Consider the following 13,752-nt stretch of genomic DNA (forward strand, 5'->3'; position numbering starts at 1 on the left):
AGGCCTCTCATATGTTTCTCTTCCGATCATTTTGAGGGTCGAAGGCGCAGCTTCGGACCTTCTCAAGCCAATCCAGTTGGAAGTAATGAACGGCAGATATGTAAGCCAGGAGACAACTTAGTTAACCGGTGTTTCTCTCTCAAATTTGCCGGCTCATCAAGGTAGTTTCGGAAGACAAACCCAGTGGCTGCTGAAACAATGTGTTGGAAATTTAGAGTGAGGGGGTTGACTGTCTGATCTAATTCTCAATCGCTTGACAGTAGAGTTGGATCTCGCCCACCACCTGGCCTCTTGAAAGCATTTCGCGATGCTGTTCCCGCCACTCCACAAATGCTTCTTGAACGGCCTCGTCGCTGTCAATCGTCACATAATCACCATCCTCATCACGGTAACGTAAGCGCACCGTCTTATTGCCAATGGAGCGATCGGTAAACCTGGCGAGTTTGGCGTCGACTCGATCGGTGAGTGTACGGAACATTATGTTGCTGGAAATCACCAATGTCACGTAATTCTCGTCGAAGTTGACTTTTGCCTTTAGCTGGGTCGGCATAAACGGCTCCTCCTCGGGCTCATGGCTTAATGGGGACGTTGGTTGATCCGAAGGAGTTGCGCCCGGACGCCCTTCGGAGTATTGTGGCTCATTAAAGGCATGCGGATGGTGATGATTGGTGGTTCGAATTGGAAGGTTGTGATTTGTCGGAGAGTTATTCTGGCTACGACTAACTGGCGCCTTCATGTTGGCCATGTGTGCAGGAATGGGAGGGACAGGCACATTGTCAACGGTTTGCATAGTATGAGCTCCCATATACCGACGGGATTCAGGGTTGTGGTTATGGATATCGGGGCTGCTGGCGGAACGCATTCTCTGCGACGCGCCATTCGATGCGTGGTTATTAGCGGACATCGGGGGCAGGGACGGGCGTTGAGTGCTCCGCCCGTTTGGTGGTCCACCGTTGAAATAAGGGTTCGAGTTCGGGCCGTCCCTGGACGTCGCACGCGACAATGCGGGAGCGGTGTATCGATTATGGTCTTCACTCCAGGTTGTGGCCGGTGTTAGCTGCCGATTATAGGGATATCCGGCTGACTGAGAGCTCGACCTGGTGGAGTTGGGTTCAGTGACGGGGGAGAAGTAAGAGCTGGCATTTCGCTCCGCGGGCGACATACTCCCCGGAGGAAATTGTGTGTGTACTGATAAAGTCGAGTCGGGCATTGCTGGATAGCGGCCTCGGCCATTTGTGGAAAGTGGAGGGCCAGAGCTGCCGCTTCCTCCCGTCGCTGATCGAGTTCGGAGACTTGTGCTTGAAGCATTCCGACTCATCATCGGGAATTCGGAAAAGAAGGCTGCTTCTTTTGTGGCCGATTCTTCGGCATCATACTCTTGTTGGTAGGGGTTCGGAATGTTGGCTACGTTGTTTGTGAAGTACATGAACTCGGAATCGGATGTGCCCGTGTTGCGGGCGCTGCGCTGCTCTGCCTGAATTTCGCGTTGCGCGTTGATATCTTTGTACCATTTACGCATGATGTCCTCATTCGAATAGCGAATAACAAAGTTATCCACTACTCCGGGGTCCCCCTTCCAGAAGATCTGAATGCGATAAGAGCCTACTAGAAGTCAATACAATAAAAAAAAGAGATGTTATAAAGGGTGGGTTGGCATACCCGGTTTCTGAAGCCAGACGATATCGGTCACATTCGCCATATATATGCGGCCCTTGAGTTGAAGTCGTGGCTTACCCTTACCGGCATGCAGTTTATCTTTGCTGCCACCGACCAATCTCGATTTCTGTTTATTCGGGTTTATATCCTTGCAGCAAAGGAGGATTCGTTCGAAAAGATATATATGGTACTATAGTTGTGGAAACGGGAAGTTAGCATCTTTGTAAGATTTGGTCATATGTGGCGATGTACAATGTCCAATTGCAAGGATAAACCGCATGAATAAAACTTGCGGATCCAAGGTTTTCAAGACAACGTGTGATGAAAGTTGTACTAACCTCTCTTTCCGAATCCTTGCCGCTGTCTCCTTTTATGACTGTGAATGTACCGAAACGAAGTAGATCGCCAAATGAATCGATTTTCAGTGCCTTCCAGTCATCAACGCGTTCGTCCAGTTCTCGAAAGGCGGAGGCTAGTTGTTCTTTGTCGATTGCATCGTTGGCAGCATCCAGCACAGTCTGAAGAGACTCGATAGCTCGTGAAATATCGGCTTGAAGATCTGGATCCTCAATTTGCTTGCGCAATTCCTATATGACAGACTATCAACAACCGAGACCAATATGATAGCATGGGGGAATAATAAGCTTTGCAAGTACTGACCGAGAGCATCAGGGGATACTTCGTCAAGCGTTGAAACGGCTTAACAAAGAAACCGTTGAGTGTGGCTGGTTGCGCAACCATCTGTTGTAAATCGATAGAGCGCGGAGCTGCTCTGATCTTATCCCACTCCTTGTGGCAGGTCTGATCACATCGCATTTGGTTCGCAATAAACGGTTCGTACTGACGAAAAGCTTCTTCATGCTGGATGAACAACTCACCCCAGTTCTGCTTTTCTTCTGGTCGGGCGTAGTGTTGTTCAAGCCGAATTAGGAACCGCTGCGCAAAATCAAGCAGGTTGTTTAAGTTCAAGAATATTTGATGACTAGCATCGCCAGTGAGAGCTCCGGTATCCTCCAACTCTTTCTTGAGCGCCTGTAAATTTTGGAGATGGTGGACATAGTCGCGCTCTGTTTCTAGCAACTCTTTTAAAATGTGTTCTCGTTTGGTGAGTTTCCTTCCTGCCGTTGGGGCAGCTGTGCCGGTACCAGATGGCCTCTTTAATTGACCTTGAATCTCCAGGATATCTAAGACCCGATTGACCATCTTTATCACTTTGGTGAACCCGATTGTGTTATCGCCGTACAAATCTGTGATAAGGAAACATTCTTGCTGTGGAAACGCCATTTCCTGTATAGCGGCTTGGAGAAATTTAAAGGTAGCTGCCTTGGGACGTCTAGCTTCAGGAACCTTTGTGGTATCGACTTCGAGTTGCGCGCCTGGGTCGGAAGCATTGTAGATGGCTAACAGCGGGTATCCATGTCGCAGGAAACTCCAGAGCGAAGCGACGGGGTCGGAGTTTCCCTGTAACCTATCCTCTTCGTCCATCTCCTGCAGATAAGGCTCGAAATTGGGGACTTCTGCGAGTCGCCTCTTGAGGTTGACGCAGCTTTGATAGATGCCCTCATTGCCACGGCGATTGATGATGTTGTCTTCGGCGACGGGGCCGCCGTTCAGGCCAGCGGTGTCGGCCATTGCGACGTCCACCGACTGGGCCCGTGTTGGGGGAGCGGGAGCGGGAGAGGGATGATCGACTAGCGACAGGGGATGAGAGGTTCAAATCTGCACAGCAGACGAAGAAAGGAAGGCGAGAGAGACAGTAGTGGCGGCCAGCGGAGGTTGTACGAAGGTTGTAGTCCAGTCAAGCATGGATCACTGAAGAACGCAGCCAGTGGACCGATGCGGGACGGATGGCGCAAGCGAGCAGCTAAGGAAGGGTGTGGAGATAGCGGTGCGGTTGCAGTGATGGTGGTGGTGTTGGTCACGGCTTTGGTAGTTAACCGCTGTGGTTAGCAAATGACAGTGAGTTTGGAGGGGGTTGGAGTTACCTCGGAATCTGGAATTAATAAATACGGTCGCAGTTTTGTCTCACCCTTGCTGGCCAGCCCAAGATTGGGAGAAAATTATTGAGAGCGATCCAGAATTAGAGAAGGGTAACTAGTGTGGGGTTTGCCTGCAGCCAGCCTGGAACCCTGAGGGAGATCAGGACAGGAGACGACTACGGGATAACAGACTCAGGAGAGGGCGATAGAAGATGCACGGGACATTAAATCATTATAGATTGGGCGACACGAAGACGAAGGGACAGAGAAGAGGAAAGGGAAGAGATGGAGAAGCGCCAGGGAGGTGAATTGGCCCCGAAGGAGGACAGGATTGCGAACCTGAAATTCCAGGCAGCGGGGGATGTGGTTCTGTTGCCAAATCGGGACCGGCTTCACGTTGGACAGAGATTAATATTAATTCGATATTATTATGGGTTGCCAGGCTCTGTATATACATTCAATGCCCAGGAGATTGGGCAACAGGCGCGAGACTGATGGAGGCAGAACACGCCTCTCACACACCAAGTGTTTGAGATTTCGACTAGTTCTCCCTCCTCTGCCGACGCTGATCCTGAAGGAGTATACCCACGGACTCTGCGAGTTCGACTTGAATCGCGCCCTTCAAAATGTCGGTTTTTGAATCCCTGGCAGTCACAAGAACCACAGTCACAGACCACTCTCTGACGCTGATGACTCTCTGACACTGACAACTCCATATGCTCTTACATTCCCGGGCAGTTCGCGAAGCCAGGCAGTGACCTCAAACCTGCCGAGTCAACGGCTGCGAGTAGGAACACTGGAGAAACCTTAAGCTCATGCAGGTATGCATTTTAGAATAAATCGCAGGACAAGGCAAATGGGCCAGTTTGGCAGTTTCAAGACCAACTAGTGCCGCCATCTGATCTGTCGTCTGTATTGAAGATAGACAGTCCGACTCTACCGACCACCACCGACCACCACCGACCACCACCACGACCCCGAGTATATCCGCCGTACAAGACACTTAACGCCCGGGGAGAGTGCGGAGAGGGCTGACCGGACTACTATATTATTGCGATTCACAGACCCCCCCTTCCGGGGCAACGCTCCAATCAATGGGGTTGAATCCCAAGGTATAAGCTGTTACCCGGTCTAACTAACACACCGAGAAATTGGACTTGTGTCGGAGCTGTGTTACTTGGATGACGAGCAATGAGAATCCAAGCAGTTTAGCGTGAAATTTGTGCTCAAGTTGCATCTGAAGAGTGAGAGTTTGTTATGATAGATAGACGACTAAGAGTAGACCCATGTTTTCTCCCCAAGCCATCAACTCGTCATCCGTTGCATCCATTCCCCTCTTCATCTTTGTCTGTTTCATGTGGCTCTCTTCAGCCACAACTATCACCCTTGAATCTCCGAGAACATTACCGTCCGAATATTACTCCGCGCTTTCTAGGATCAGAAACGGACTAGGGGTCTACGACATCATCCCACCGCCTTGGGCAGAAGCCGCCAAATCCGCGTCTCTTGGCGGAGGTTTTGGAAGAGTCAGACTGGGACGCTCCACGAACAACGAGACAAACGCGGAGGAACTGAAGGTTGTTTGATCGTCGTGTTTCTTCGATGACAGGAACCCCCATGGAGAGCGAAACTGATGCGTCGGAAGCCTCGATTCCACTTCGTCTCTTCCCTTCCGACCTCACCGCCCCCTCTCTCTCCGCTCCCTTTAAGGTGGACGAAGGCTACTCTGATGATACACGAAGCCAGCTAGACAAAGAGCTCTTGCGTACTTCTTCAGACGATGTAATGTCTATCCCCGATTGGGTTCTTGCTCATAGCGAAGTTGAGAGAGCCGGTGAGTCTTCCTTCCCGCGCCAGTCGCGTGCTCCGATATAAATACTCACTACTAACTTACTACTCTGTCTCTAGAAATTGCTTATAACCTCCTGAGCACCTTGAGAACTTCGACTCTCGCCGCAGTGGTGGAGCGACTGTCCCCGCTATTGCATATGGATCCTGTCCTCAGACTTCCCCCCGAAATCACCTCGGAAATCTTTTCCTACCTTGATCCCCAGACTTTGTTGACAGCCTCATTAGCCTCCCATGCTTGGCGGAACCGCGTATTTGACTCTCGTCTTTGGAAGGAGCTTTACATTGACGAAGGCTGGCGAGTAGATATCGACGCGATTCACGCTTTCGAGCAGGATCACTCCGGGTTCCCGTCGCCTCAGTCTCGAAAGTCGCGGTCAAGATACGCTGATACAGACCTGGGGGAACCAAAGCAGAAGAAGCGTGTACCTCCTGGATGGCTGGACTCGCGCGTTAATGGGTCGGGCGAGAATGATTCAAATGCTTTGGAACTTAGACAGCAAGGACACGCAAAACCAGATACGGAGGGTGACCACCTGATGCATGACGCAGCGGATGACAGGAGCTCGTTATTCTCTCGTGGACAAGAGCCCGAAAATAGACATGAGTCTACTCAGGAAATATTACCTTTGAAATCGATTGAAAGAACACGGACTAAATCTAACAAATCGCCTCTTCTCTTTCGAATGCCAAGTGGCTCTGCTAAAATCAATTGGCCCCATCTCTACCGACAGCGCCGGCGCTTGGAAGACAATTGGGCCAAAGGGCGGTTCACGAATTTCCAACTCCCGCATCCAGCGCATATGGAAGAGGCCCACCGGGAGTGTGTGTATGCTATCCAATTCATCGGGAAATGGCTCGTCAGCGGAAGTCGAGACAGGACAGTTCGAGTTTGGGACCTAGATACAAAGAGACTCTGGCACCGACCCCTTCTTGGGCACACGAAATCAGTATTGTGTCTTCAATTCGACCCTAGCCCTTCTGAAGATATTATTGTATCCGGCAGCAGCGATAGAACTGTCATCGTATGGCGATTTTCCACAGGGGAGAGGATTCATGAAATTGATACTGCACACAATGACTCCGTCTTGAACCTCCGATTTGATCATCGGTATCTTATTACCTGTTCAAAGGACAAGACTATAAAAATCTGGAATCGGCAGACTTTGACAGCGGCTGATGAGGACTATCCCAAAGTTCACCTGGGGTCAGGGGTCACATATCCGTCATATATTATCGACACACGCGAAATGCCTTCCCCTATTTTAGAGGCCGAGATTGCCAAGGGACATATCCGTACCTTGGCTCCTTTTTCTCTTCTGATGACGTTGGAGGGACACACCGCTGCCGTCAATGCCATCCAGGTAAATGGTGATGAAATTGTCTCTGCCTCGGGCGACCGGCTAATCAAGATTTGGAATGTCCGCAATGGCGCCTGTAAGAAAACGCTTATGGGCCACGAGAAGGGTATAGCATGCGTTCAATTCGATAACCAGCGAATTGTCAGCGGAAGCAACGATAATACGGTTCGTATTTTTGATCACACTTCCGGCGCAGAGGTCGCCTGTCTGCATGGACATATCAACTTGGTCAGAACTGTCCAAGCCGGCTTTGGTGACCCTCCAGGCTCAGAAGAAGCTCTAAGGCTTGAGGCTCTAGCGGTTGACAGGGACTTCTGGAATGCTCAGCGTTCTGGCGAAGCCGTTGACCTGGGGCCCGCTGCGCTTAGACGAGCTGGCCATCAGCAGAATACAGCTGGATCAAGGAACCCCCGAGACATCAAAGCATTGGGTGCGCACATTCCCCCAGGGGGAGGTGGAAGCAGATGGGGGAGAATTGTTTCTGGTTCGTACGACGAGTCTATCATTCTCTGGAAAAAGGATACAGAGGGAAAGTGGGTTGTTGGCCAGAGACTGCGACATGCTGACGCCGCTGCGCGCGCCTCTTACCCACGCCCTAGTGCTCCAGGTGGCAATGCCTTTGCAGCCCAGGGTCTTGCTGGGACGTCACAGCCGTCGTCTTCTGTTCTTACGCCTGGCATACCCCCCAATCAACAAGGGGACTCAAGCTCAGACGCGACAGCCCAGCCATCGACGATAGCCCAGGGAACCCCAAGCCGACCAAACCCTCCTCAAGGACCGCCTATCACCAGCCTTCTTGCCGCTGCAAGCTTCTACAATACTCAGCCCCGTGTCCTACCTGCTGCCCCAGCTTCCACCCCAACATCCAGAATATTCAAAATCCAATTCGATGCTCGCAAGATCATCTGCGGCAGCCAAGATCCTCGCATTGTGGGATGGGATTTTGTCTGTGATGACGAGGAACTCGAAGAAGCTTGCCAGTTTTTCACCGGCTTATAACTAGCCAACTGATTCTTCCCAGCTCTTCACCCATGTGCTTGTTTCTATGTCGATTTAATCATAATAATCCTGTCATCTTCCTACTCTTGTATCACTCATAAACCCTCAGTTTTTCCTTCTCATTATTCTTTTTTCTTTCTTACTGCTGCGACGTTCACGATCATCCCATATTTTATCATTGTTAGTTATGACGATGCATACTGCATACAAAGCAAGCAAAGCAAAATGCCCTCCATGGGTTTACGGCCTGAGGCGCGAGTGGTTGTTTGCTCGACCTTGCCATTGTTAATACCTAGCGTCTTCTGCATAGATTCTTGTTTCGTTTCGAGGATATCTGCTTAATGAGGTTTCTTTCTGTGGGCTGTATGTGTGTTTGTTTTTTCTTTCCTTTTTGTTGCCTTTCGTCCCATAACTGATGCATGGATATTGGCGTCATAGCATCCGCTCACTTTGCCCTTTCCTTCCTTGTCTTAGCGTATGAGAGACGAATTCTATCTATTTCTCTATTCATAGGTACTTTGAAGTAAAATGGTATCGGATGAACCAGTGAGGGATGGATCATGGCTTTATTGAAGATAGGTGGTTAGTTATAGCAATGAAGTGACTATGAGACAAAAACGCAGTCCTCGCCCAATGTTTTATAAGTCCAAAGTTTCTCTTCAATGTCGCCCATTAGCCAAACATGGCTCTTGGGATTTAAGTGTAGGTAAGGATAAGGTGTCCCGAATCCCCAAAGGGATATATGCCAGTTGCGCATACCCACCCACAAGTTTCATGGTCTAGATTGGTTTCCAGGAAAAGAGGCCACTCGAACCCGAGCCTGCTCAATCTCATTCGGGATATGATCACGCGCGGTCACATACGTGTCTTGAGTAGTCGTGTTCGTCGTGTGTGGGTTGAGAGCATCTGCTGAATCACAGGTTTCTGATGCACCTCCTTCCGAGTGGCAGCAACAACAAAATATAGATTTCCCTCGCTTTACGAGTATCTCCCAGTGGCCTAGTAGATTCGAGAATTTTCTATAGCTGTTTCTTTCAGGCGTCTCAGGGTCTTGTGGACTGGTTGGTGCGGCAGACTGTGTCGGGGCAAGATGGCATGACTCAGTGAGATTCGAGTGGCCCGGCATGACGACCCGCAACGGAGAGTGGGAATCGCATACTCGAGATACACAAGTATGGTAAGATTCAGGTCTCTTGCCACCGTGGTCTGAGGCAAGCAACGTCGAATTTGGTGCAGTTGTGGGTTGTGTCTGTAACGGGGGTTGATTTGCAGTAAGCCAATCCAAAGTAGCTTCACCTGCGGCAGAATAAGGAGATAGGCCTTCAGACGCAGCGTCGTTGCCCCGTATACTCGCACCGTCGGACTGAGCGAAAGGTAAATTTCCCTGGTGGAACGGATGGTCGTCTACTTTGCTCAATACATTTGAACCGTGGCCACTTTGTCGTTGGGGGAAGCTACCTAGGACAGCAGTCCCATCCTCCGCAAATACTCGAGTACGTGGGTGTCGGCTACCCTCAGATGGTGAACGACCCGGGGAACGGCTTCTAAAAAGAAGGCGAAGTTGGGACACGTTACGATTCTCGATCGGATGTCGGGCCCCAATTCGGAAGTCGTACGACCTGGCTTCCTCGGTGCCAAAAGACGGAAGGCCTGGAGGCGTGGGTGATCGGGCAGGTGGTGGATAGTCCGGCATAGCAGGACTGACTGGCGATTTGATATTCCTCAGCCATTTTGCAAATCGTGAAGGGTCAATCCCTGAACCACCCTGGACGTTGCTGGAGGCATCTCCACTTGCAGTACTGGATTCTGGCTCTCCTTGGAAAGCCGATAACCCGGCTGGCAAGGACCATGCCATTATTTCCCCAGTCGAAGACGTCCGGAGTTTATCGGCCAGTAGGTGAGCAGCAGGAGGTTTATGAGGATCCGGTAATGAACCACCAGATGGTCTATCAAGTGGCTTTCCTGGTGCACGATCTGTTTCATCAGAGTAAAACATGGCCATATTGGCTGGATCCATATCTCCAAGCGTGTTATTTCCGGGTTGGTTCTCTGGTAGTGCCTCGTTGCCATCACTGCCGGTTGCTATGTGAGCGTTGTATATCGAATCTCCATTCTTCGATTCTAAGCCTGACGAGACTGAGTGTCCGCACTGCGAATCATCGTGTATGAACGGCGGCTGGAAAGCGTGGTGTTCCTGACCATCTTCGACCGGATCCAAACCGCGTTCGTGGGCAGCCATGCTGGTATTAATCAAAACTAAAAATGGACACTGCAGGCACCCGCGGAGAGATAACACGCACTTTGGATTAATGCCTGGAAACAGAAGATAAAGACGGTGGTGCTATTCCCTGGTGGCAGTTGTCAGTACATAACGGGGTTCCTCCATCGCGCCTTCCTTTTTGTGTTAGCAACCAAGAGCAGGCACAGGGTTTCCCAGCCAGAGTAAATATACATAGGCGCAATTTAATGACAATAATATGTTGCAAGTTATTCATTTGGACGCTGATGGTCGTGACAAGTCGAATTTTATGATACATATCTCTCAAGCGTGAAATATGTGCAAGTCCCGACAAAGATAGGCACCGAGATGAAAATACCTCCAAGCCCTAAGGCGAGGCTAATTAAGAAACAAACATTAATATATACGAAGAATGGTACTGATATATCCAAAGTGAACCCTCAACCAGAACGCGGTTTTACCAGATGGCTTTGACCTGATTTCGCTCTCCATGAACTGGCTTGCTTTGCTATTCCCATCGTCCATGCCTATGTTGGTAGCTGTCGTTGCTGGAAACAAGCCGGTTGCCAGCGATTTTCCGGGAGCAGCCGACAAGCTCTCGACAAGGCAGAAAAGATGATGATAGAGGGAGAAAAAAAAATCGTGGGAAGAAGGGCGTAAAAAAGAAAATGTGAAGGGGAAATGTATTCATCATAATGCCGTTGCTGTTTGGCTGAGGCTCGATTTACCGCTCAGGTTCGCTTGCTCCTTTTTCAGATCCCGTAATATGGCTTCCAGTTTCTTGCGTTCTTCTTGCTCAGCCTGCTCTCAAGTTAGCGCGATCTCAAAATGGCATATTATTGAGGAAAACAAATGGCCCACCTTAAGTATCTTCATGTTTTCAGCGCGTGTATCACGCATCATCTTCTTGAATTCGTTCTTCAGCACCATTGTGGATGTTGTCTCATAAGGACCGTCTCGTCCCATGGATGAAGCACTGTTGTTGGAGCCCATCCAGCTAATCCGTTCCTCATTGAGTTGAGTCTCCAGTTGCTCACAACGATCGCGAAGGCTATCGATCATGCCCTCGAACCTTTCACGCTCCTTCTCGAACTCAATGCTTGCCTTGGTCATGGCCTCGTAATCATCAACAGTCTCGCGGAGTTCCTTTTCGAGCGTTTCAACCCGAGTTTGAGCGTCGCCACTTCCGGGCTTCCCGGCTTTGAGACCAGCAAGCTCTTCGGCCATTTCGAAATTCCTGGCCTTCAATTCATCGAGTTCCTGGAAAAGCGCAGGGTCGGCGGCAGCTTCAGCAGCCCGTTGCGCACGTGTTCCATAGGCACCATCAAGCTCCGCCTTGACCATGGTGAGTTCTGTTTGGGCCCTTACGACCTCACCCTCTAGGTCAGTCAGTTCTTTTTGCAGGCGGGTCGATTTCTCTTCTGCCTCGCTGCGTGATTCTGTTGCCTCTCTCAGTTGAGACTCCAGTTGCTCACGTAGCTCTTCCAGTCGGGTAATTTCCGCATCGGCTTGTGCCTGCATATCGGTTGCTTCCTTGACTCGAATGTCTGCATCATGACGAATTTGGTGAATTGTCTCCTCCATGTGCGAGACTTGTTGCTCAGCACTCTCGCGCGACTCTGTTGAGTCCTGAAGCTGGCCCACCACCCCCTGTAAGCGAGCGACTTCTCCCTCCACACGGACCCGGGCTTCATGATGCTCATTTTTCTCTTGTTGGATTTCCTGGATAATATTCTGAAGGCGAGTGACTTCGGCTTCCGCATATTCATGGGATTCATTCCCAGAATCGTGGAGTCCCCTGCTGCTTTGGGCGTTCCCAGATTCTGGTAACCCTCGTCGCACATTTTCTAGTTCTCTCATAGTCGAGTCGTAGTCCTCCTTTGATTTCTGGCCTTGATGCTCAGCAGTTTCAAGTTCCTTGCGGACAGTTTCTAATTGTTCAATTAGGTCGGTGATTTTGGCGTCCCTTTCTGCATCAGACTTGGAATTGAGCTCGCGCTGCTGCTGGATCTGGGTTGTCAGGATGCCCTTTTGCTCAAGTAACTTGTCAACTCTGCTCTCCAGTCCGTTAATCCCGACACTAAGATATGTAAGGTGTTCGGCAAGATCTGCTCCCGATTCCTCGGGCGCCGGAGGTAGTGTTTGAGCACGAGGGAGCCCTGGGTTTTCCATGATAGTAATCAACTGTGTTTCCATCTCCACCAATTGCTGTTCGCTGACGCGATCCAGATCTTGGTTGGGCATATCGGCTTTGGGCTTAGAGCCGAGAATACCAAGTCCATTCTCAATGTATTGGAGATGAGCATCCACTATCGCTGAGAGATCAATCGGACCGTCGCTACTTGACGTTTGTGGGATTTGAGGGTGTTCACTGTTCGGATCCGATCGCAGCAACATATTTCGTAATCGGCCACTCAGGGACTCTAGTTTTCTTTCCGTTTCCTGAATGGTATCATGCGCCAAACCATCAGGTTGTGCTGCTCGTGCTCCATAGTTACCAGGCCCCTCCACATGGTCTGAAGATTTATACAAGCTCCGATCATCGAAATCGTCCACCGTGTTGTTGCTGGAGAGGCTCTCCGGAGTGTGCGGAATGCCGTTCTTCAGATTCTTCTTCAAGCCTTTGTGTGTTAACTGTAAAACTCCAGCAGTGTGTTCGAGTAATCTCTTCTGTATCTCTTGTACTTTGCGTTCGGAGTACCATATTTCCATAGACAGCTCCTCACATTTTCGACTGCTGGCGGCGAGTTCCTCACTCGTTTTGTTAGTATCGGTCTCATTCTGTCCTAGCCCGTCGGAATCGTAATCGCCATGGCCTTGATTGTGTAGTCTGCTTAGCGACATGGCCGCGTCGCGAAGTTTTAATTCCAGCGTCAATTTTCGTTTCGTAGCGTTCGTACGGCTGGACAAGACTCGAAGCTCCTTCTTTAGCCCCTCAACCTCCTCCACCGACAAAATTTCGTAATTAATGCTGTCGCCCATGGCAGTTTCGGTAAGTAGATACATGGCGACCGGATCATTGGCGCTAAGTGGAACGGAGCGGCGGGGATGCGAGGTCGAGTTCATCTTGAGGGTGGAGGCCTGGGATCAGCTGCTTCCTAGTTAAAAATTATAATGCAGAACAACATACCGGATCATATGGTGACTTCTCGGCATTATGAGGCCCCAGGGCATCACGATAGCCGTCCAGGAGAACCTTGGTTGGCGGCGGTTGAGGCGCGCCGTATGAGGCGGCTGAGAAATGCCTTGGGTCGCCATAGGACGATTGGCTGGACCGAAAATCGAGGCCGTTCATGATAGCGACGGAGGCAAATAATCGTAGCGATATCGTTCGGTATCAAGGGAAACGTGATAGATCTAATAGGCAGTATACATTCTCGGAAGCCTGCGGTCTACCGCCAGGGGAACGGGGTCGGACTGGGTCGTCGAACGACGGTAAATAGAAGAGCACTGCAACAATAAGCAAGGAAAGAAGAGGAGATCTGACAGCATAAAAGAAGGAGGGGGGAATAAGAGAACTGCAGAAAGAAATGCAGTGTCGGCCTGGGAGAGGATGACAGGAATTGGGAGATCAGATTGGCGCCAGTCACGAGAGGATCTGCAGTGTCCAAAAGGCGGCTGGCCAAGGCTGGTGAACGCCAGGAACAAAGAGATCCATCAGAATTGCGGA

The 13,752-nt window shown here is 50.3% G+C and overlaps 5 protein-coding genes across 5 annotated transcripts; 2 read left to right on the top strand and 3 right to left on the bottom strand.

Annotated features, from left to right (window-relative positions):
* Positions 1-238: 238 nt before the first annotated feature.
* Positions 239-3,288, bottom strand: APUU_40950A (Rho family guanine nucleotide exchange factor CDC24; the record flags this gene model as incomplete). The annotated part of the gene is made up of 4 exons (XM_041704079.1): positions 239-1,602; positions 1,660-1,846; positions 1,995-2,243; positions 2,317-3,288. The coding sequence occupies 4 exons, from the start codon at positions 3,286-3,288 to the stop codon at positions 239-241; spliced, it is 2,772 nt and encodes a 923-aa protein (XP_041556700.1).
* Positions 3,289-4,921: 1,633 nt separating this feature from the next.
* On the top strand, positions 4,922-5,221 carry APUU_40951S (uncharacterized protein; the record flags this gene model as incomplete). The annotated part of the gene is made up of 1 exon (XM_041704080.1): positions 4,922-5,221. The coding sequence occupies one exon, from the start codon at positions 4,922-4,924 to the stop codon at positions 5,219-5,221; it is 300 nt and encodes a 99-aa protein (XP_041556701.1).
* A 31-nt stretch (positions 5,222-5,252) lies between these two features.
* APUU_40952S (F-box and WD domain protein) lies at positions 5,253-7,843 on the top strand (the record flags this gene model as incomplete). The annotated part of the gene is made up of 2 exons (XM_041704081.1): positions 5,253-5,469; positions 5,544-7,843. The coding sequence occupies 2 exons, from the start codon at positions 5,253-5,255 to the stop codon at positions 7,841-7,843; spliced, it is 2,517 nt and encodes an 838-aa protein (XP_041556702.1).
* Positions 7,844-8,615: 772 nt separating this feature from the next.
* APUU_40953A (uncharacterized protein) lies at positions 8,616-10,082 on the bottom strand (the record flags this gene model as incomplete). Its single annotated transcript, XM_041704082.1, has 1 exon — positions 8,616-10,082. The coding sequence occupies one exon, from the start codon at positions 10,080-10,082 to the stop codon at positions 8,616-8,618; it is 1,467 nt and encodes a 488-aa protein (XP_041556703.1).
* A 690-nt stretch (positions 10,083-10,772) lies between these two features.
* On the bottom strand, positions 10,773-13,377 carry APUU_40954A (involucrin repeat protein; the record flags this gene model as incomplete). The annotated part of the gene is made up of 3 exons (XM_041704083.1): positions 10,773-10,883; positions 10,944-13,148; positions 13,213-13,377. The coding sequence occupies 3 exons, from the start codon at positions 13,375-13,377 to the stop codon at positions 10,773-10,775; spliced, it is 2,481 nt and encodes an 826-aa protein (XP_041556704.1).
* Between the last annotated feature and the right edge of the window lie 375 nt (positions 13,378-13,752).

This window comes from Aspergillus puulaauensis, chromosome 4 (genome assembly GCF_016861865.1).
Source record: "Aspergillus puulaauensis MK2 DNA, chromosome 4, nearly complete sequence".
NCBI classification, from domain to species: Eukaryota; Fungi; Ascomycota; class Eurotiomycetes; order Eurotiales; family Aspergillaceae; genus Aspergillus; species Aspergillus puulaauensis.